Consider the following 24,875-nt stretch of genomic DNA (forward strand, 5'->3'; position numbering starts at 1 on the left):
TTCATAACAAAGTCTCGTATTCAAGAAACACTTTTGAGCATTAGCCGCTATAGAATTCAACTACACTATAAATCATCTATCAATCTATCAAACCAGTTTCCTCCAATCTATGTATAGAAAATGTATATTTTGTGAATTTATTATGATGATGCATTGTACAAATCAATGATATCTTCATTAAAATCGTTTTCTCTACCATTGCCGTCAATTAGACTTGCCCTGTCGTTATCATCGGTAGACACAATTTCGTTATTCAGCAGCTCTGCGACATCAGCTGGGTAGCATACATCACTCCAAACAACTGATCAGCTTTTATCCCATCCATGATTAGCTGGGTTGTCCATATCCACCGTTAAGCGACTTGATCGCTGATTCTGAGCTTTAAATTCAAGGTGGCAGCAAGCTTAAATCGGTTATTTTCTTTTCATTCGTAAACTCTGCAAAAACATTTCTTCCTCACGTCGTTTACCGTTTGCATCCTTTCGTTTCCATAAAATACGTATATAAACTTTTCCAATCCCTTCTCAACTTTTTCGGGTACTTGAAGCGTGGTCCCCAGATTCGTAAATATACTTAGGTAATCTATCTTTTTGCCATTTGTCTCTAAAAAGCTATTTTACCTTTTCAAAAAAATAGAAACATAGTCTTTTCCTGAAAAAGCAAGAAGACCGATTAGTGCTCTCCTCGTTTCTTAATGTCACAGTGTTGAAGACGCTATAATTACAATTTTCCTATTTAGACCTGTTCCGTTATCAATCAATACTTGAATTCCCGCAAAATCAAGGTCAACAAAGAGGGATAGGACATTGATATCCCCGGAAGGAAGGTGATCTGACAGAATCCCCATTCCTTAGGTTTGCTGCTTTCACTAAAGCAATCAGCTTTGTATATGCTTCTTCGTGATTGCTCTTCATTCTTTCATCTATGACAACTTCATCTCCCGTCACTTTAGTGCAATTGTTTTCGTTGGAAAAGAGGACGGTCTTTCCTTGTAACTAACTTTTGGCTTCTTTTATCGCTCTTTGAATTAATGTGCATGGTTCTGTTTTCTCCATTCTGTAGAAAATTAATAAAATTGCGAGGAACTATCATGTCTGGACTGCAATGTTATGCAATGGCTCAATCTGGCCAAAACTGTGATTGGCTGCTTTTGACCAGTAAGAATGTGAAGCATGCTTTGGAGTCAAGAACTTTCCCTTTGATACCGTATGCACAACATCTTGGTTAAGTGAACCAGCAACACGATTAACTCTTTCACTAGAATTGTGATGGCTTTCTTTTAATGATAGTAACGCTTTAAAAAACACTTCCAACAATTTGGGACTTGGTGATGCTTCTCTAGATCCAAAGCTTTCAACAGTTGGAGGCCAAGAAAGAGGCAATCTATCATCGACGAATATCAATATCAGTTCTCTCAAGATAAAAGCAGCTCTTTTTACCATGAACTCTTGAAGGAAGCCGGATTTTTTGGATAGTATTGGAGCATGAAGACATTCCTTACTTATAACAACTTGCGGTATTTGGAGCTGCACCTGGACAAAAATTTATTATCTCCATATAGCTTCGAAAGCTCTTTTAGCTTATATCGGGTCTGTTCGCTTTCCAATTGTTTCATTGTACTCTACAATGATGGTCTCCATTGACAAGCACTGCTGACCTTCAAGAATATCATTTTCAATCAACGACGGTACTGCATCAAAGTTACCAAATGTTTCATCGTCGTCGTCAGTAGATGTTACTGGAGAGGCTTTTTGTCTAATAATCTTGGTGTAATCTAAATAGCATTTTTTTACTGGTTTCTGAAACTGCAATAATCATGTCATAGTCGTCTCTAACCTTTGCAGATTATTTCAAAGTACTCTCACCAGCTTCTGTTACAATCTTAGATAGCGACTGTGGAATAGCATTCACTTTTGAAACCTTCTTCTTACATATCATACAACTGTCTGAAAAAAGCCCCCTTACATATCATACACATGTTACATGTGGTCTTCTCCACGTTTAAACTTCGCTTCTTGTTTCATTCTCTTCGCCTTCCATTAACTTTCTCCTCATCAATGCTTTTGCATAAGTGAATCTCTGATAGTATCCTTGATCGTAGAATAACTTATCATGTTCAAAATGTTGTGCAAGGTTCTCGCATTGTTCTCTGTGATAATTCTCTTCACTAAGGTTTGGTGAATTACGCTTTACCCAATCAATGATTAAGATTAAAAAGCTTCCTTTAAGGAGATTTTCGGACTTGCTTCTTGATTCATAGTAAACGATACAAGTTCTTTTAGATGTCATTTAGCTGAAATGTTGATCGCAATCACCATTTCACAAAAACAATCTGAGGATCTTGAGACATACCAACAACAAACATGAATCACAGGCATTGCAGTTTCATTTGCTTTCAGATTAGGTGTTACAATTTGGTGTACTGTAATGTGATGCAATGTACGATACTTTGTTAGAAGTGGAGCCAAAAAGACCCCCAAAAGGCCTCAAAACATTATTTTTTAGAATCAGTACACCACAATAACCCTATTGCGCTAAATTTGGAAAAATTTGTTAATTGGGAGGAATCTTATCAAGCCACTTCTGTCCTTTTGCGTGAAAACGAGATTTAAAAAAGGAATTGAGGCCAAACGCCTCCTTATACGTACTTATAATATCGAATTTTGGAATCAGCATTCTAAAATTATCTAGATCCAATGAATTTTAGATACTTCCCCTAAGGGTGGACCCTTAAAAAGCAACTTGCTCTATTTTGATTGAAAACGAGACTTTGGTATGAAATAGAGGCTGAAGGCCCCCCAACTTGCCCGTATAACATCGATTTTCGGAATCAGCACCCCAAAATTACTCAAACCCACCTAATTAGAATTACTTCCCCGAGGGGGGACCCTACCCCCATTCTCCGCCTGGTCTATAATAGCAAGGGCACATTTTGTAACAATAGGTTCTTTGGTTTGTTTACATTTTGTCGACTAGCCAATCAGAGAGCTCTATTTCTATGGCGTCATCTTATGGTAATGGCGGATGGAGGGGTTTGCTGTGGAGAGAACCACACCCTAGTGTTTTCCTCGCGACGAAAATATACTTTGAGAAAAACTCGAGATTTTTTGCATCCGCATAGAACGATAAATTTTACATGTAATTTTATTGGCACTAAGCTCTGCGTTTTCTGCTCTTTGCGTGATCGCTCGCTATTGACATCCCTTTTTGCACGTCCTTGCTGCTCATAATCCAAAGTATTCAAAAACTGGCAACTTCAAATTTGTCTCGTTCTCGATTTTTTTCAAAAATTTTCAAATCCACCCCCCTGATTTGCACATTTGCACAGCTTTTTTATTCACGTGAAAAGATTTTAGTTTGTTCGTACGTATGGATGGTTTTTTCTTCTTCTTCTCTGGGAATTGCATTTTCTGTGGTCTGGCAATTACAGTGAAGACTTTGCAACAGTAAGTTATCATTTTTGCAGTATTTTCCTGTAATTTTTTCAAAGAAGTCATGTAGAAAGATTTTTTTTAATTTATTTCACTTCTTTGCGTGAATTATTGTGCCTTGTGGGGGTGTGCGGAGGGGGGTGCGGGGGTGCGGCACCCCCCCTAGAAAATTCTTGTCGGCAAATTTTCTAAAAGTGGAGTTTTGTCGGGTTTTACTTTCGAAGTTCTCAATGCGATAGCTTTAGCAAAAATTTTGGGTAAGATGAGGATAGGACCAAAAAAGTATCACTAAAAAACCCTCAGCAATTCAAAATAGGTACAGATGGCGCTATGGGTGTCACTGAGGGGCAAATATCCACCAAAAATTTCAAATGACTTCCTGTCGGCAGCCGGAGTCTAGAATCTAATGTCCAATATCCAGGGTGACCTAATTTCTACCTAAAGTTTGGGGACAAAGTTTATTGAAAAACTCTGAACGTTGATCCTGGAGGTACTGGAAGCCACTGTAAGCAGGGCTGCTGAGGGGAGCAAGAAGGCAAAGTGCCTCAGGGCCTTGAGGTTGATGGGGCCTCAAGGAGTAATGAACTCCATTTTAAGAATGAAACAATGAAACGTAGAAGAAGTATGCCTAAAAATACTTAAAAGTTTTGAACGATTGCTAGAAATGACTGCAAGAAATATTCTGAAAAGCATTTTAAGACAATCTATAGGGCGTGGTCGCAAAAAATTTTTGCTCGCTCCGCTCCCAGGGGCCTCGTCTTTCGGGTTTCTTTCAAGGCCTTCGAAACCTCTTGGCGGTCCTATTAGTAAGATCTACTCATGCAAACTAAGTAGATCTTACTAATAGACGGTGTCGTGTAAACTGCGCAGCTTTTGTTGACGTTTTTATCGCTAAAAACCGATGGCAAATTTATCATTTCGTTGATGTGTGCACTCTTCTAAAAAACTTCGTAGGTATTTAAATTTGTCTATATTTGCCATATTTCCATCATCGTGTATGGCACTCCTGAACGAATCCCAGAATTCCTGCCAGTCTGTCACTCTACCTCCAACTTTAGCTCTAGTTTTGGAAGCCTTACTTTCACTCTCTTGGAATTTTTAGCAGATTGGCCAGAACGCTCTGAATCCACGGTTTTCTCTGAACACAATCTGTTCTGCGACCTAAAACGTGAGGCTGATTTCAAAATTCCTTCGCCTGACTCTTTATCTTTCTTTCTGAAGTATTTGTCTACTTTTAGAAGTGCTAAGGTGGCCTTTTCGTTAATTTCACTGGCGTCTACAGCTTCTCTTTCGCATTTATCGTCGGGGGCATCAGTTTCGATCATCAAATCTCGAATCTCACGATCCAGATGTTTTACTTCTACGTAGCTTTCATTTATTCCCTTGGAAATCAGGATGCTATATCATCCAAACGTTCAAAGCAAGTGGAGATTGACTCGTTGTTTCACGTGCCTTCCACAGTATTTTCTGAGGCATCTGTCCCAGTTCTTAATATGGATGAAGAAGTCTTGGACTTTGTTGATAATGAGTTGTCTGAGGCAGTTTTAGACAAGAAAGGCAAGGGTCTTGCCTCTGATAAGCTGGCCTTAAAAATTGAGGAACAATGGAAAACTGATTATTCGCTTTTTGCAGAAAAGAATCATAGCCTTATTGACACAAAAGCTATTGTTTTGAAAGCCTTTGATGCACTATCTGTTCTCTCTAATGCCAGTGTCAATATCTCAAAGTTACAAAGATTGAATAAAAGACCTATTCTTAACAAGGCTGTACAGGGACTATGTGACCCTATTCGTGAAGTCTGAAACCGTTTGTTTGGAGACGACATTGAAAAACGCCTGAAGCAAGAAAGGGAGTCTAAACGTCTTGCCTCTGCTGCTACTCAACCGATGACTCAGTCTACAAGGTATAGGCAACATGATAGGCAGATGCCAGTTTCTAATAGGCGGATACATCACTCTTTTTATAATGGCCCTTCTCAGCAGTCTTTCTTAGAGAAAGGCCAGAAGTCTCGTTAATATCGTCGGAAGCAGAAGCTCTACAAGGGATAAATATAAATAATTTTATTTCATTGATCCTTAAGCTAACTAAATATCTTTTGTACAAAATTGATACATTTAGAGCAGATGCACTTAAAAATTATCTTGAACGTTGTTATACTGCACTAGTGACTTTGAAACTTTACAAACTGTAGCTGGTTTACAGCTTGAGTTCTCATTGCCTCTCAATTTTGAGAGAAATTATGCTGTGCCATTTTCTGCTGAAGAAAATGGGTTTATTCTAGCAGAGATTGAAACATTACAGGATAGACATATTATAACAGAATGTGATCACGAAGGAGATGAGTTTATCTCCCCAATTTTCCTTGTCTCAAAAGATGGTGATTCTTTTAGACTTATTCTTAACTTGCGGAAATTGAGCGAGTCTCTGCCATATATGCATTTTAAGATGGACACCTTTGACAAGGTTATCAAATTAGTTAGACAGAATTGTTTTATGTGTACTGTAGATATAAAGGATGCTTGTTATTCAGTAGCCATATCTGAATCTTGTCAAAAGTACCTGAAGTTTAACTATCAAGACTAACTGTTCAAGTTCTTAGATTTACCAAAGGGAGTATGTTCTGGTCCAATGAAGTTTACAAAATTATCAAAACCTGCTTTAGCGTTATTGAGAAAACAAGGTTTCATTGTCTCAGCATATGTTGATGATATCATAATAATTTTTTAATCATATGATGCTTGTATTAAAGCTACTGTTGAAACAATCAAATTATTGAATTTATTAGGTTTTGTTATTCATCCTAAAAAATCTAATTTTGTTCCTTCTAAGTGTGTTACCTATCTAGGAGTTACTATCAATTCAGAAACAATGAATGTCACCCTCCTATCAACCAAAGTATTGAAAACTAAAGACAAATGCTCAAAATTGTATATGTCTCATAATCTATCAATAAAAGATGTCGCACCAGTGATATGCTCAATTGTGAGCACATTCCCTGCTGTTAAATTTTGGCCTTTTCACTATAAATCATTAGAAAATAACAAAATTCAATCTCCAGCTATTTCTAAAGGCAATTTTGACCATGTCATGTCACTGTCTAAAACAACTTATGATGACTTAAAATGGTGGGTTGATAATGTTGAAAGCTCATTTAATGACGTGGCAATCTTAAATCCTGAAATGGTTATTGCTACTGATGCCTCATCTACTGGTTGGAGAGGTGAAGGGAATTTGGAATTGGGCTATCCAGAATCAAAACTGCATATCTATGTCCTTCATCCCAAAAGTTCAGAACTCTTTAGCTGATGCTGAATCTAGAGACTATGAGCTTCGAACAGAATGGCAGCTAAATCCATCTGTGTTTAAATTTATAATCAAAAAATTAAATATTACCTTGGATATTGATTTATTTGCCTCTAGAATCAAATGCCAATTTAAGCTTTTTGCATCTTATTGGCCAGATCCAGAGGCTTCAGCAGTTGATTCGTTTACGTTAAGCTTGTCATCAGTAAAGTTTTATGCCTTTCCACCATTTGCAATTATTCCTCATGTTTTACAAAAGATTTCTTCTGAAAATGCAACTGGTCTTCTAATTGTTCCTAATTGGCCATATATTCCCTGGTATTCTCTGTACAATAGAATGTTGAATACTGAACGCATTATTATTCTTTCTAGCAAGCATCTAATGTTACTGCCAAACCGTTCACAAGCTGTGCACCCACTCCACAAGACTCTGCAACTGCTAGTTGGTATAATATCTGGAAACAATGATTACCAATAGGTATATCATCTGAAGCCAAATATATAATTGATTCATCTTGGTCATCTGGTACTTCAAAACAATATTCTACCTATTTAGACAGATGGTTTGTTTATTGTCAGAGAGTGGACTTAATTTCCTAACAGATCTTTTTAACAAACATAATTTGGGCTTCCCTGCTATGAACACTGCTTGTTCGGCATTATCCAATATCATGACACTAGATTCAAGTTAGTCATTTGGTAACAATCCATTCATTAAGAGATTACTGCGAGGGATGTTTAACATACGGCCGAGTATTCCTAAGAATGTTAAAACTAACGATATTAATGCTGTGTTACAGTATCTGAAGGGCCTAGGTGATGCAGATGCTATTCCATTTAAAATGCTTACCTTTCGTCTTGTAACATTGTTTTGTCTTCTATCAGGAAAGAGAGACCAAACATTTGCTGCTATTGACATCAGACTTATGGATGTTTCTGATGACAGAGTTGTTCGTTATATTGATCAAGCTCTCAAAACAACTAGACCTGGTTTTCATCAGTCATCTCTTGATTTCCGTGCATTCCCTGATAGCAAGGCTATTTTTCCTGTATTTAATACGCAGCAGTACTTGTTTAGATCATTCTCTCTACGTGGTCCGAGAGTGAAGTTGTTTGTTAGTTACAAATTTCCTCATCAATCGGTTTGCACCTCGACCATTTCATGTTGGATGAAAACCACTTTGCAATTGGCAGGAATTGATATTAATGTATTTACCTCTTTCTTTACTAGAGCTGCATCAACATCCAAGGCACGAAGCATTGGCCTATCGCTAACAGCCATAAACAAAGCTGCTGGATGGTCAAATTCGAGCACTTTTGGACGAATTCGAGCACTTTTGCCAATATTTTCCATCCCCAGATAGGTTAATCTCCAGATTCGCGTTTTGTACAATATGGGTCTAGAAACAGCATAAGATGTGTCAAAATGACAATAATTGCGAGAGAATGTGTAGTAATGTATGGTTCTCCGTCAAATTCCTCTAGATAAATGTCACTTTTCTACTACTTTTCAGGACTGGCAGGCTCCACTGGTATGTTTTGAATCAGGCCTAACGCCACACGTTACTCGTACACGTTGTTTGGTTTAGGTATGGGAAATAATCTACATCAAACTACACCAAGGTTTATTTAATTTTTCAAGTTTCGACCCAAGAGTTGTCTTTACTGTTCACCTGATTATTCTGGTCTTCGGTGATCATGGTGAAAGGAAGCAAAGTGGAGCTGGCGACATTTATTGGTTGGGGAAAGAACGGAATTATCGGAAGACTAAGAATACCATACAGTGTTATGGAGATGCGACTTTGTATTGCGATCAATGATAATATATGGACTGACGGAGAAAGATAAACTTTCAACTTGAACGTTTTTTGGAAGTTGGCTTAATGCTGGCATACCGTAAAGGTTGTCTTGCGAATCCCCCGGGGGTGGGTCGGCCTCGGTGTGTGAATGTGCACTAGTTCCTTTCGTTACGAGCAAATCATGAACGGGACCTAATAATATATTTGTTTCCGAATCAGGTGCAGAATCCTGCAATTGTGCATTACGAGACTGAGCAGACGTAGGTTTACGTGAAACAGAATTGTTACCCTGCAATTGTCGATGTTTTATGGCCTTACAATTAAATCTACTGCAGGTAGAGCATTTAAGAATGCGGCCTTTTTTGCATTTGCCATTTGAAAGTTCACAAAAGGCCCTAGCATAGTTATTATACTGAATACAAATTTCACCTTTAGTTTTGTACATTGGAGGGAACTTGACTGCTGGCACATCATGTTGCTTTCGGGCAGCATCGGCATAAAAGGAAACATGGGCAGCACTTTCAGAGGATTCGCTCATCGTGGTCTCAAATCGTTTTGCTGCTTCGATCAGGGCGGTCAATGAGGGAAATCTGAAATCTCTTGCCATCAAATCCCTTGAAATAGCCGGTTTCAGCTTTAGTGCAAAGGCATGAACTAGTTCGATTTCGGGCTGTTGTTGCATTGTGTAGTACATTGCAACGTACTACACAATGAGCATTACCACTACGGCTATCTGACTATCTGACTATCATCCTACAATAAGGATCTAATTGCCAAACTGAAGTATGTAATACTCTTAAAGGCCTTCGTGCAACCGACATGCTTTGCGACTTTATTTCAAAGAACCGGCCTGATATCATACAGCCTGAAAATACAAAACACAGTCAACCGAGGGCCAGTTCCTCTCAAATATCTTTGTTCACCCGAAAAATAATGGGAAACTGAGACCAATAATCAATTTAAAGAGTCTTAATTCACATTTAGAAAAAATCCATTTTAAAATGGAACACTTACCGTCAATCTTGCCTCTTATTCCGAGGGGCGCATTTATGACATCGATTGATCTTACTGACGCATATTTCTCTTTGCCAATGGCAGAAGAGTCGAAAAAATTCTTGCGCTTTCAATGGCGTGGCGTCCTGCTCGAGTTTCAGTGCCTTTGCTTTGGATTATCCTTATTACTTTACAAAGGTTATGAAGCCCGTTTTTTCTAAGCTTCGCCAAGAGGCAATACCTTGTACATATTATTTGGACGATTCCCTATATTTTAGCAACTCGTATGAAGAGGCGATTGCTAACACACAACGAGCTGTTAGTCTACTTCAAAGCTTATGATTCACGATAAATTACGAGAAACCATCTCTACAACCCTCTGTGGAAATTGTTCACCTTGGGTTCAGAATAAACTCTGTTACACAAATGGTTTATTTGCCAGACGAAAAAATCACCAAAATAATTAACTCTTGTGATGAAATTCTTAGGGTCTCTCGTACCTCTATAAGACGCTTAGCACAAATCATCGGTTTATTAGTGTCTTCATTTATGGCGATAAAACACGGACAGCTTCATTGCCGAAGTCTTGAAATGCTTAAAACACAGTCTTTACAAGACTATAGCTCTTACGATGCTCTTATAACATTTGATGAAAAATCTAGTCAAGAACTAATGTGGTGGAAACAAAATGTCTCCACCAACAACGGACGTTTCATTAAAGAGATAATCGGTATTTCTGAATGGCAAATTAAAATTTTTTCTGATGCTAGCAACTCCGGTTGGGGTGCAACACTTTGCTCCCAAGGCCGAACAATTTCCAATACCGGAGGACGCTGGTCATGTAATGAAACAAAACTTCAAATTAACTACTTAGAATAAAGGCCGTCCAGTTTGCCTTGCTATCTTTTGAAAAGCACCTGCAGAGAAAGTCTGTAAAAATAAACTGCGATAACACAACTGCAGTTACATACATAAATAAGTTTGGAGGTTGTCATAGCAAACGCCTAAATGATTTAAGTAAAGAAATATGGGTTTGGTGTATTGACCGAAATATTCGTATAACAGCAGCTCACGTACCCGGTGTTGAAAACATTGCTGCTGATAGGCTCTCTCGAGATTTTAACGACAACATTGAATGGAGTCTACATAATGATTTTTTTCTGCCATTTGTGACACGTTTGGCCAGCCGTCGGTTGACTTGTTTGCCTCAAGGTTAAACAACAAACTCGCTAATTATTTTTCATGGCGACCTGACCCTTTTTGTGGTGCTGTTAATGCATTCTCGCAATCACGCACGGTCTTTTTGGCTATGCCTTTCCACATTTTAATATGATAAGCAAAGTATTTAATAAAATTCTACATGAACCTTGCGTTGTTCTGCTTGTTTGTCTCTTTTGGCCAAGTCAACCGTGGTTTCCACACCTTACTGACATGTTTATTGACTTTCCAATAGAAATTCCTTCTTTTCCCTCCCTGCTTAGCTGTCCAGGCAAACCGAACCTAGTCTACCCACTTTTTCCAAAGATGACCTTGGTGGCTTGCAAATTATCGACAAACAGCTTGTACAGAGTTTCTCAACGAACTATCGAAGTTATCAAGGCAAGCTGGAGGGAAAAACCTAGAAAAATTATGAGTCAATTCTCAAACAGTGGTTTGCATTTTGCAATGAAAGTACCTTCACTATATCTCCGCCCACTTTGTACCAACTACTAGCATTTCTGACGCATCTTTACGACAAGGGACTCAGCTACTCCCAGATCAATAAGGCTCGCAGTGCATTATCTGTTACGCTATCTGTAGCTGAAAATAAGCTCGGTGAACATCCACTAATTTCGAGATTTATGCAAGGGGTTAGAAACCTGCGAAAGCCTATGCCTAAATTCCCAGTAACCTGGAATGCTCGTGACTTACTTATATTTTTACGAGAATGGAAAATTAATGATAACTCGTCTTTACGTGAAATTACAATGAAACTGGCAACTTTACTTACATGCTTATCAGTCCAAAGGGCAGGGCCGTCGAGAGACGGGCCGGGCCCCAGGGCTGGGACTGTCATGGGGCCCCACCATCGAAGGCTGCAAAAACCTTTTTTGGGTTACGCCCTTAGCAATGCAGTTAGATGGACTGTAAAAGGCATGAATTTCGAAATCAACGCCCCTGAAACACTTGAATTTGTATTTTAAGGTCTTTAACAGAACATGTAGTTAGTGACTATATAAAACAAATCATTAAAACAAATCAGTTTAAAAATCAGAGTTAATTTAATGTTTAAAAAACTGCTTTTCTTGCTTTCCTTATGGCAAAATCCTTAATCTTTTCCCACAATTTTTTCCAGCTGCCTTTCGCTCCCCAACCATCAGGAGAAGCCAATTTTGATTTTAAACCATTATTAATAGTGTGCTCAAACAACTTGCATGGCAAACAATAGAGTGCAGCCTTTGTAGGACTGAAAACAAGCCAGCTTCTTACTACCTCCCCATTTTGCTGCTTCACATTTAGGACCGTTGTTGGAAATTTGTGGCCGTCGCAATCTTTGGGAAACTCTGGAGGATGAGGCAAATGACCAGTTCTAACAACCTTTTCTAACTCCTTTATCGTTGGAAATCCGGTCAATGTGCCGACATCAAAACTAGATGATCCACTATGAACAGTATCTTGATTAAATGATGAATCAGTAGTGCTTTCTCTACTTTCTGTGGTGTCATGGTCTACCGAAGCAGCCAAGCCGTTTGTGTCTTCTTCTTTTTCAGCAGTGCTTTGAACAGAGCTTTCGCCAGGTTTATTGAAAGTTGAATCACCTTCCTTGTCTCTTTTGCAGGAGTGGCGGCATGGGGGGGGGGCAAGGGGGGGCTTTAGCCCCCCCCCTAGATTTTTGTTAGCCCCCCCGTCGGCAGCCAATCAATTTTTGCTTTCTCAATACCGTCGGCACTTGATGGATGTCACCCGGTTTACATGTTGTTTGAATAACATAAATAATCGAGGAGAAAACTGCACTGGCTGGTTTATGGTTTTCTCAATGGCTTTTCTTCGGCAATTTTACTATCATAGTGGCATTATATCCTGTCGCTTTCGTGAAAGCTGTGACTTAATTTCATGGTGCTCCTTCGCATGACCCACAATACCATCATGCTCCTCTTGGTTGAAATCCCTGTTGCTGCTCATGCGAATGCCAATTCATGCGAAAAGTGCAGAGATGCTTGATTTGGATCATGTTTTGGACCGTTTCAAGGAAATTTACCCTAACAACAGCAAAATCACGCTGTCATAGATAAAGTCTTTAATGAATTTTCTTCTTAAGGGATTCTCTTTTCGTTTCAAGACATTATTATTGCCAATGAAAACATTTCGATCATGAGCACATTTTGCGTAATAAATTTTTCAAAAAGCACTTGTCCTTTTTCATCAACTATTTTTCAATAGCATTGTTCACCGCATAGCTTGCGACAAACAAATGGTTTAGAGAAAACCATCGATTAACTTCTTCCAACATAGATAGGAAGAAATATTCAACAATAGGCAATATTTGCGCATTATGTTTGTTACAAGGCACAAATTGCCGAGAAAATCTCGTGGACTCCGACACAGGTTGGAAAGTGGGGGCGGGGAGGGGGCAAGAGAGAATTTTGCACTCACAACAAACGATTTTGGAAAAATGCTCTATTGCTTGCTCTATATGCTTGCTTGCTCTTGGAAAAATGCTCTATATCGGTGCCCCTTCATTGGAGGTGCTGCTCAGGGGCGTCGCGACTGGGGGGTTGTCACACCCACCCCAATAGTATCTCAGTAGGAAATTTCAGGTAAAATACGCTCGGTGGAAGAAACGCTTTAGGTATTTCAGAGACCTTCCTGTCATAAAATCAGTAAAGGATCAAGCAATCTAAGGTAGAATTGTGCCTCGTGTCCATTTCTCCTAAAGTTTCTCAGTAGAAGCGTCAACTGCAATTCACTATGAGCTCCAGATTTTTCTTAACATTCAAATGGCATGCTAAGATGGAGAGAGGTATCTAAATTTAAAAGTAACTAATAACCTGGTATTTTTGAAGATCACGGCGAAATTGTTGTTTTTATCTGCTGTAAAAAAAGTTTTGCAAAAAGACAATAATTTTCAATAGGATTAGGAGGATTGCTTTAGTGAAATCTGCTTAAAAGAGTGCATTTTCCAGGGAACTAGAAGCATCACAATTCGAAAATTTCCTGCCCCTTCGGCGGCAACCATGGTGCCGCCTCAGGTAGTAACTATATATTTTGCCCGTCCCGATATAGAGATTTGACAAGACTATTAGGAAAGTCGGCTATTATCATACAGAGTTAGATTGAAAAAATGTATTGCAGAGGTTTGTGTATTGCAGAAGTTTCAGGCAATAATTTTTTAATCGAATAAATTTGCATTCCACATCCACCCCCCCCCCCCCAACGAGGCTTGCCTCGCGACGGCCCTGCCTGCTATATGGGGCAAATCGAATTTTTTTTCTGTCGGCAATTTGACACATCCAGCGTCGGCAGTTACGGAGAATATAAACTTCGGCACCTTGAAGGTTTGTCTCTAGCGCCACCCCTGCTCTTTTGTAAGCACCTACCTCAAACAATGTGCGAGAGGCCTTCTTTGCTTCTTTTTCTTGTATCTTTTTTCCCTGTCTTTTCTAAGCCTCAGACTTGTGCCTGTAAGATGACATCGCAGGGGTTGGTTGAATCGTGATACCGTTTAGTGATTTTGATGAAGACTTTTATAGCGTTTGGATTTGTCTTGGTTCTTCGCATGTGCTTCTTCTCTGGTGTACGCCGTGAATGGACGATTTACTTTTACCAAGATGAAATAAGTTCCTTATTTTATCTTGCTTTTACGTTTATAGGAAGTCCACACAAGGAATAACTAAAACATTTTACCTAAAAGTAGATATATGTAAGTGCAATCGAATTTTTCGGCTTCTGGAGAAGAATATTGTGATCGTATCGTCAATGTTTTAATTATAGACCATAACAAGAAAAGGCCCTCATCATAGACCAGCTTGTTGATCCCATGTTGAAAGATTAAATTTCGAATATCAATCGGGTCATGGGCCCGCCCTGCTAATGCTGCTAATTGAAAAGTCATAGCCAAAAATACATACCTTATTTTCTACGGGCCCCTCAAGGCCCCGGGCCCCCTGGTAACTACCCTGGTTACCCCCCCCCTCTCGACGGTCCTGCCAAAGGGTTCACACTATTTCTTTGGTTGATTCCAGGAACATCAAGTTTGACGAATCGGCAACATATATATACATTTTCGATGAACTGAAGGTCGAGCGCAAAAGGCCATATTTCTTGATTACCTTGCCAAGTTTAAATGAAGAAGACCCTCTCGGCACTGCTAAGTTGCTTCAAATATATCTTGACAAAACCGAACACTTCCGTCAATCTAACGATCAACTTGAATTGGAGAACCGTCTATTCCTGAGCTACGTCCCATCTCATAAACCAGTTACCACAGACACTATTGCCCGATGGACTCGTGGTGTTCTTCAACAGGCTGGAATTGATACAAGCCTTTTTGGTGCACACAGTGTACGCGGTGCTGCTGCCTCGAAAGCAGTTGCCTGTAACGCTCCTTTGGACACCGTTCTTTCGGCTGGTGACTGGTCTTCTGCTAAAACATTCAATCGCAATTACTTTCGCTCAAATTCTTTCTTTCCAAATGCACAAGTCTCACGAATAACTCAAGATTGTGTTGTACTGTTAATTAAATAAATCTTATCATCGCGACGTTCACTTTCGTTAATGGACTTTAATTATCCTCGCATATTCTTATTATTCTAATGTTGTGTTGCTTACTTAGACAAATTTCGGGTGTTTTTCTGCCCTGTATCTTTGAAGTCCCTATCAGAACGTAATAAACTGTGCTCAGCACAGTGACCTCGACGCGAAGAGGAGGCGAAGTAGAAATAAAAATTTGAGGAGCCTCGGCGAACTCCGATTAGAGTTCTAAGAGCCTCCTCGTATCATCGAGGTCACTGTGCTCCCACCCGCCCTCCCTCTTTTTTAATGAGGCCAGTGCAAAACACCCTCTCCGATCTGTAAAAAGGCTGAGGTTGAGTGCACGGGCGGAGTATTATATACCTTGACAAACCTATTGTTCTTTGAATAGCGGGTGGAGCCATGTGACCGGAAAATACCTCCTATCAGAACGTAATAAACTGGGTAGGCACTAGATCATAGCCTCAATATTCACATGACGTAATGACTGGTTGAAGGACTTTTTCATACCGAGGTCTGACCCAATTCATATGAGATATGAGATTCCTTGTAAGAGCCGATGTCATATGCGTTTCTGCATGGGCATGCGTTTCTGCATGGGCATGCGTTTCTGCATGGGCATGCGTTTCTGCATGGGCATGCGTTTCTGCATGGGCTGAGACACATATGCGTTTCAAATGTTAAAGTGTAATGGCGGACATGGAGGGCCTAGCTGAGGGGTACACAACGCGCACATCCAATATAAACAATACAAAACGAAATCAAAGTTCTAGAAATTAACTAAATATCAAATACTCAAATAAATAAACCTCTTGACATGATAAACTCAGAAAACGAAATTACAATCATGCTATTGATAAGATGAACGATGCAGAAACGCATAGAGAATTTCAGTGTTATGCGTTTCTGCATGGGGCATCTAAAATCAAAACACCATCGAATTTCATCGCAACTGACTGTTTACTAACAAGAAATGATTGCAACAATCTGATATAGGTCAAACTTTTCCATGCAAGTAGCATTTTTGAATTTTTTATCATTTTTTGTAGTTTGCCTTAGGCCCATGCAGAAACGCATAGAAAATTTCAGTGTTATGCGTTTCTGCATGGGGCATGTAAAGTCTACGAAGCATCTCTTCCTGTTCTTTCTAAAGGACACTTGCAAGACTTGATGGAGATGGGATATTAAAATGAGGGGCCCACGAGACTGGACCTTGGAAAAATTATAAAAACCATGCCCTTTCAAACACTAAACATTGTATGTCTTGATGTTTCTTAACGGTTTAGACTCAAAGATTACTGATGTTTCTGCTGGTTTAAATTGTGCTTGAATTGGTAAAATTTTCTGTTCCCTTTTCGGTTATTGATTATAATAAGATTTTGAAAGAGGAAAATTTGAATAACTGAAAAGTGTTTTTCATGAGGGTTTTCTATTAAATAACTATTAAAATTCATTAAGAGTTTCAGAGAATTTCACCTGAAAATCTGGGTAGCATTTCTTCATGAACTTAGAAATGTTTTTCTTAATGCCGAGGCTATAGTTTCTTCAAAATGGTAAAAAGAACAAGAGAAGCTATTTATTACTGTCAAGGTCAAAGGTTTTAGTAGTAGGTTTAAACTGTTTGTCGAGAAAGACACGGATTAACTTATTAATTCGTATTCAGATCATCTAAACCAATCTCTAATTCATTCATCTTTAAAGACCGTGACACTCCACTTTTGTGCTCTAACGTTATTTACAAGTTTACTTGTAGTGGCTGCAGCGCAATTTATTATGGCAAAACATCTCGAAATCTCATGATTCGATGTAGATAGCATTTGGAATCAACAAACATGGCCAGGGTGTTAAAACAGTTAGCCCTTTCTCCATTCACGATCATATTTCCAAAACTGGAACCCGCATTAAAATCAAATTCTTATAAAAAAGATCTATCCTTAAAAGAAGTTGCTGTCTTAAGATTAAACTAACTTACAAGAAGCAATTTTTATTGTTCAGACGATGAATGATTAAAAAACCCATATTGGTTCTACGCGCATTGTTTTATTGCGTAAGAAAGTTATTGCGAGAATGCTTCATTCATTTGCAAATGTGATAATTTCTGTTGTTTTTCTCTCTGTAAGAGGCAAGTGCGATGCAGCAGAGAATAGAAAAAGCCACAAATCGGTCCCTCCTGTATAAGCCCCCGACAAATCAGTTCCCATATTGTTAAGCCCCACTTGAGGCTTACCGCTGAATAATGTACATGATTTTAGCCAGTGATAAATCATATATTCAAAAAAAATCTGTTTTGATGTAATTATTTTTGTTTTAAAGTCGATGCAAACAGTCACTTTCCAATTAATAGCTTTTACAATTTTATTCGTTTTCAGGCAGCGCTACAATATTTTCAAAACAGCAAATTTGCTTTAGCCCATTACAGAAACATTAGCCCAAAAATATTTTTAACCGAATTAGGCAGGGCATTCCTCTGAACCATCGACCGCATTGCCTAACCTTTGTTTTCTCGGCTGATTATGGAACAATATGGTATAACGAATTATTTAAGCCCTTACAACATTTTCAAAAATTCATCAAAGTCACGTTACCGATGACGTCAAAAAGTGTATGTTTCCTAGACTCAAAACCATTTTAACTTCCTAAGTATACGTCTGACTTCAATATAAATGCTAGATTCGAGCTCGCCTGAAGGAAAGCTTTCCAATGATATATACACATCAGTATTTTAACGATGTCAGCAATTTTGAATGATGACGTCATCACTTTCAAAATGGCCGTCGAGCAGTAAATTTTAAGACAAAAGCTCTGATCTAATCAACTGCATTTCTGGATCGTTTTGTGGCAATGTTTTGTCAGGTTCTCATTCTGCATCACTCAAATTAACGTTTAAATTCTCGAATTGCCCCCCTCCCCCTCGAAAAAGCCCCCACCCTAGAACTACAAATTGTCAATAAGCCCCCCTCGAATAAGCCCCCACTGCTACCATAAATTCTCAAATGTGACCCCTCAATTTGATGATTTTTGCCATCTGAGGTTGCCTACGGAATTTTATTGAATTATCACAACAATTCATACGTTTGGTAGTAATTAATCAAATGCTCATAAAGAAATTCCTATTGAAATAAATGACGTCTTTTACTAATGTCTTCTTAATGTCTGCAATAATTTTATAACCCCCCTCGTATTAGCCCCCCTCCCTTTGAATAAGCCCCCATCCAAAAATATAAGAAATGAATAAGCCCCCAGGGGGCTAATTCGAGGATTTACGGTATATATTTGTCTCAAACCCATTTACCGCCAAAATCCTCCGACGAACTGAAGTCATAAACTTCCCGTTCACTCTCTAGTTCATCAGAAAGTTCAGTGCTACTTAGGTCAGAGTCTACCTGGTCTGTTGTTTCCTTTTATTCGTTACTAGCACTGATTTCGTCGACACTACGGGCCTATTTCGGTACCTCTGTTCATCTCTTGCATTTCTTTGGAGCAGGGAGATTTTCACTGCCACTTTCGACATCTGCCCCAACGCTTTCTGAAAGTCGGCTCTTGTTTTTCCGTCTTGACTTCAAAGAAGGGGGCACGTGAAGCAAAAAGATTTCAAGGAAGACTCTTCAGAAGACCCTTCCAGCCACAACTTTCCAAAGAAAGTCTTGTCGGATGGTTCTACGCAACGCAACCAGCAGTAGACTATCTTCTAGGAATGTGAATCAGAAGGGAGTTAAATGTTACTTTCATTTTGTTATAAATTTTTAGTCTTGTTTCCACATAGCTTCTCTTGACCTTGCCAGAATACATTACCATTTGAACAAACTTCTGAAAATCTTCTATATCGCTATCACTAACCACTTTTTCTTCTCCAAGGCTATCAAGCAGTTCAAGGTATCGCGGGCTCTTGATGACTGTCTTCAGCAACCTTACCTTTCCTATGTTGCGGAAATAGGATTTAGAATTACACCCAGATAAAGCATGTAAAGCCTGTAGATAAAGGCAAACATCTCTTCCGAAATGGGAACCATTTGCGTTTTACATGGAGAAAAGCAAAAGCCCAATGTGTCTTCCAAAATCAGTCTTATAAAATCAATTTGCTTCTAATTTCGATACAGGAGCTCGTGGCATTTATATCCTTGCAACATGTTTTGGTAGTACACTTGTAAATGACCTCTTGGCCCTGGTTCACCAACTTATACCCAGCTTCAGGAGCAACAAATTCGATAAGGCTGTGCATCCGCGCTCGGTACGTTGGCATCGGCTTGATGGAGCGAACTGCTGCCACTCCGTCTACTATCCAAACGGCAGACTTCGGAGGCATGTCTTTGATCCATTGCCACTCTTCGAGCAAGGGTCGTTGCAAAGTTACTTTGTCTGACTGACACAAAGTTAAACCAGCTGTAGCGATAGCAATTGAAAGAGGAACGCTTGTCATGGGATGAGTGAATGCCTCTTGCAGACTTCCTGCCTTCAAAATGAGTAGTTAAAGGCCTGTTTTTGTGTTCCTTGATCACGGTAATTGCTGCAGGTGTCCCCTTGACTTTTTCCAGATCTGTCTTCAGCTTTGTTTTTTTGATCGGCGTGAAGAATTAAACGCTACCATTAATCAGGCGATCATTTGTGAAGCGATGCATATTCTCTTTTCCTATGATCGACGCTGCAAGGAGGTCGGTAGAACTTTATTGATCTAATTCTTCACCAGTTAAAGTCGATTTCGCAGGTGTAACAGAAAACCGATTGGTGCCATAGCTTCGAAGAGTTCTCTAAGGCTACCATTATGCTTCTGAAGGAGCTTTGTCCCACCTGGAATGCTGTACTTGTGAATTGATGATGACTTCACGAAAAAGTATTTTTTCAGAGCCTCTCTAAACTTGCTATGAATGTGGGACGTAGCAATCCAAGTGTTAACCGCATTAACGTTTGCTGAAGCCAGACCTGTATGGACCTGCAGTCCCTTTAGCTTCTTGATTAAATAGCTCTGTATGTGAATCGCAATGAATTGCAGATAATTTGTTTTGAAATTTCTGCCAAATTCTTATTTGTTCCAATCTTGGAATGCTGTAGTTTGTTCACCGTCACCCTGTAATGATTGAAGTGCAATGGAGAAGCAGATGTTGGTATGTACAGTAGCGGGCATAGTTGATGTGATTCAATGCAAATGTAAGCAGAATCATATTTCGCACTGCTTGCAAAAGTAGCTTAGTGTTGCTTTTCTGCACAGCTGCTACCGTGCTCAACAAAGCAGACAAATCCTCCAGCTTAGCGATTTCAAGACACTTTTCAGTTTTTGACGATTTTCAAGAATCAACAGTTTTTGCATCAATCTGTCAATGCTTATGGGCATTGACTGTGTGTGTTTTTTTGGAAAAGACGTTGGCGAACCCATGAGTTGATGAAAGCAACCCATCAGCACCTTGATCTAACTATACAAGTCAGCATTCGTTCACATAATTTGGTTAATCTTTGCCTTCCCCATTTCATCCGCATGAACAAAAACATGAAATATATTAAGATCATATCTAAGAAAGAATCAAGGTATATTCCTTGCATACTGGATAGACAGGCACCTTATAACTGATTGGCAAGCAAAACAAAGGCTTTAAAGTATAAAAACCATATAATAACTGTTTCCTCCTGTCTCCTGGCAATGCCAATAATATAAGCCCTTGGCCTTTGTGCAAAGCTCAGTTTCGTACCGACGGCTTCAGGTCCGGTCTTCGGAAACAATTATTTTAGGTTTAATTAATAAATTAAAAGAATAATAATGAAAAACTGTGGATGGCGAAGGAGCAGCTTTTTCTCCGTTATAAGAAAGTATCAAGCAAAATCATGCATGATGTCAAATTGCGATAATGCCAAATTGTGCCTAGCAAATTCAGAGTCAGCTCACTGGTCGACGGCCATTTTGAAAGTGATGACGTCATCATTCAAAATTACTGACATTGTTAAATTACTGATGTGTATATATCATTGAAAAGCTTTCCTTCAGGCGAGCTCGAATCTAGCGTTTATATTGAAGTCAGACGTATACTTAAGAAGTTACAATGGTTTTGAGTCTAGGAAACATAACCTTTTTGACGTCATCGGTAACGTGACTTTGATGAATTTTTGAAAATGTTGTAAGGGCTTAAATAATTCGTTATACCATATTGTTCCATAATCAGCCGAGAAAACAAAGGTTAGGCAATGCGGTCGATGGTTCAGAGGAATGCCCTGCCTAAATCAAAACAAAATTTACCAAAGGACACAAAAATATTGGTGATACAGAAATAAACACCCCCTACAGCCCCGTCCTGGTAAATCTGTCCCTGAATATCATATTAACCAACGGAGTAACAATCATTGCCTGATTCTTTATTGATCTCTGAAGACGTAAGGGCTCTGAACTACTTACAATCTTTCTTCCATTGAACTGATTTTCCCTGAAAATTCCTATAAAACTACTATTGCGGGGCTGTGACAACCCAAACCCCACACCCTTTGTTGGCGACACCCTCGGTGATGAGAAGAAGCAATAAGGCATCAATCTGAATAAGAAATCGAGCTTTAAAAACAAGTTCAACTGTTCTGTAAAACATTTAGTCATGCTTTAACTCGTATTTCAATTTTCATGGAGCCTGAGAAACTAAAACCGTTGATGTCTCAGATTGCCTGCTGATTTGGGTGTTTCGAGGAAGAAATTTGAACAACAAGATAAAGAGAATTTAAGAGAGGGGCTTATAATAGCATATATTTATGATGCTTCTAGCTTTGAAAAATTATTTGAAACTGATAGCTCTTTTAGCGTTCATCAGTTGAACCTGTATTTGCTTTTGGTAGAGGTCTACAAAACAATATCACATCTATGTTCTAGCTTCATAAAGCTAGCTTTGGTGGAAAAAATTCCTTGCAATCTAACTTCTCTTGATGAACTACAATTGTCAACTTGCCTTGGAATCAATATCAAACCATCATTTTTGTAGGAAAAAGTACGAGAAACACTATAACCAGAGTTGAAAAACTCAGACTCCCTTTAGATATTCAAAATATGTATTTATAAAAGCCAATAAATGCAAAGCTTGCAAAAGCAGATAGTGTAAGATATTTTATTCAAATTTTGGTTTGTTTATTGTAACAAGTATTTCACTAATATTTTGTTTTTTATAGTAAATTTTATATTTTTGTAAGTGATTGGTAAGCATTTTCAGCCTTATTTATTTGCAAACCTTAAAATATTACTGAAAATAGAGCTGTGGAGGATGTAAATCAACTACTACTGGCAGGGGCGTAACTTGGCCAATAGTTTTGGGGGGGTGAAAAGGGTTTCTGCCCTGCAAAAATGAGTGTTGCCCTGCAGACCTCGTAGCAACGGTTTGTCTATAGGTTACTAGTGAAAGCTTTACCAGTGTACACTGGTCTTTACCATGGACAAACTTCTAAGCAATAAAAACAAACTTGAAACTTCATTGCCTATGAAATTTTTATTTCTCTACGTGAGCGTAAATTTTTTTTTAAATTCACTTCATTTAACATTGGTTCGCAAAATTAAGCTAATAAATTTTTTGAAATTATATGTTGTAAAAGGGCTAAAAAGCATCTTTCAGACAAAAATTTACCAAATTACTATTGTGCTAAAAGAAGTGATTGTTTATTGAAAATATTATTGTTTATTGGGAAAAATAGGGAGGGGGATGTCATGCTAAAACTCTAGCGTTAGACGTTGGGGAAGGAAAGAAATGGCAACCTTTCGTTTCAGATTGCACTTAGTTGTGAATGACAGAGGAAGATGTTGTTTTGATTGGGAGAATTTTTTTCCTGAACAGAAATGTGCAGTTTCTTGTATCAAGAAGGCCATGTTTACACATCCAAAATTAAAACATTGCAATGATACAGAAAATGATTTACTGAATTAATGCAAATAAAAGAAAAATAATAAAAATATACGTGAAAAAGTTAGCAATTAGATGAAACGGTATCTTAACGATTTATTATGTTTTTTAGTTCATGCACTGTTAAAAAGTAATAGAAAAAATGATAAAAAAATTTCTATCTTGACCAAATTGAGGGACTTCAGCCCTTTATTCCCCCTCGGTGACGCCGTGCTTGTCATGAAAATAATTTACAACTTAAATTAATTTGCATGACTCAACCTTGCCCTCATAAACATATGCATCAATCATTGCATCCATTGGCTATGACTTTCGGTAAGAAATGCTTTCGCTTTGCAAATAACGGAGCTTTTCCTTACATACCTGTTCCGTTCTCTAAAATGCAATGTCAGGAAGGGAGGTTCATAACAAATACGATATTTCCATTTCAAAATTCCTAAACGGCTTTTTACGAACTTCAGAGGTGGCATTTCTGCGTGACAATAAAGCTCTTCTTGGCGCCCTGCGAAATCTTCGATTGCCCTGCGAAATCGACTATTTTTTGGATTGGGGGGGGGGTGTCACACCCCCCCACACCCCCCCGGTAGTTTCGCCCCTGACTACTGGTTTACTTTTTCATCAGAATGGTAGGAATTCTATACCATCTGTGATTTATTCGAAAATTGCCCAGAATTTGATTCCTTGACCTGTGTAACAAGTTTATCTGGTTCTTTAGCCAAAAGAATAGTCGTATATCAGCAACTAATTTTATATCGTTGGCTTTGAATCATGGGAATCATTTTGAAGGAAGCTCTTTGTGTAAATCTGCATAATTTTATTCGTATAACGCATGATATTATGACATATTCTTTGCTTTATATTAGCTAGTTGCTGTTTTCTAACTAACAAGTCTAACCTTGTTATTAAGGTTTTGTGGCGATGGTTTTGTGGCGATGGATCATTTCACAAACCTTTATTAAAAGTTGTCAGAAAACGCACATCCGTTGAAATACATTTGTGTCCTGTCAAACGCTTATGCGCTTCACGCCATTCACAGCTAGGCCCTGCATGTCCGCCATTACACTGTAACACTTGAAACGCATATGCGTCTCGGCCCATGCAGAAACGCATGCCCATGCAGAAACGCATCGTACACCGGTGTAAAATGCGTTTTGGTACCCTATGCAAAAGTGTAGCATTGTGAAACGCAATGTGTTTCAGATCATGTGACTTCATCATTGTGCGATGTTTTGACACGTTTTAAGAGTTTAATATTTACACTTGTCAATCACGCGAAGCTTGGAGTCGCCATTGATGTTGTACTTTTTTGCATAAACTTAACAACGGAAATCACAGCACCGCTTCTTATTTGCATCCCTTTTATAAAAATAGTTCAATTGTTCTTTACATTCTGAACAATATGAACCAGAATATTCAACCGGTTCGCATGCTAAATTCCACTATTCGTTTGGGTACCCTATTTTATAAATGCTTGGGTACGTTTTTGCATAACCAAAATTGTCATGCGTTTGTGTACCCGGACCGTTTTGTATGCTAAATTCCACTATTCGTTTTGGTACCCTATTGTTTGAATGCTTGGGTACGTTTTGCATAACCAAAATTGTCATGCGTTTGTGTACCCGGACCGTTTTGTATGCTAAATTCCACTATTCGTTTTGGTACCCTATTGTTTGAATGCTTGGGTACGTTTTTGCATAACCAAAATTGTCATGCGTTTGTGTACCCGGACCGTTTTGTATGCTAAATTCCACTATTCGTTTTGGTACCCT

General features: G+C 38.7%; 2 protein-coding genes across 2 annotated transcripts; both read left to right on the forward strand.

Annotated features, from left to right (window-relative positions):
* The first annotated feature begins 4,924 nt into the window (after nucleotides 1-4,924).
* On the forward strand, nucleotides 4,925-9,880 carry LOC148959769 (uncharacterized). Its single transcript, XM_089109787.1, has 4 exons — nucleotides 4,925-5,222; nucleotides 5,623-5,808; nucleotides 7,213-7,316; nucleotides 7,454-9,880. The coding sequence occupies exons 1-4, from the start codon at nucleotides 4,925-4,927 to the stop codon at nucleotides 8,096-8,098; spliced, it is 1,233 nt and encodes a 410-aa protein (XP_088965913.1). The 3' UTR covers nucleotides 8,099-9,880.
* Nucleotides 8,433-15,250, forward strand: LOC148959770 (uncharacterized). The gene is made up of 4 exons (XM_089109788.1): nucleotides 8,433-8,538; nucleotides 10,297-10,367; nucleotides 11,149-11,474; nucleotides 14,719-15,250. Exons 1-4 carry the CDS (start codon nucleotides 8,433-8,435, stop codon nucleotides 15,248-15,250), a joined length of 1,035 nt encoding a protein of 344 aa, XP_088965914.1.
* Nucleotides 15,251-24,875: the final 9,625 nt, after the last annotated feature.

This window comes from Rhopilema esculentum, chromosome 8 (genome assembly GCF_057945365.1).
Source record: "Rhopilema esculentum isolate cy_ngs chromosome 8, ASM5794536v1, whole genome shotgun sequence".
Lineage (NCBI taxonomy): Eukaryota > Metazoa > Cnidaria > Scyphozoa > Rhizostomeae > Rhizostomatidae > Rhopilema > Rhopilema esculentum.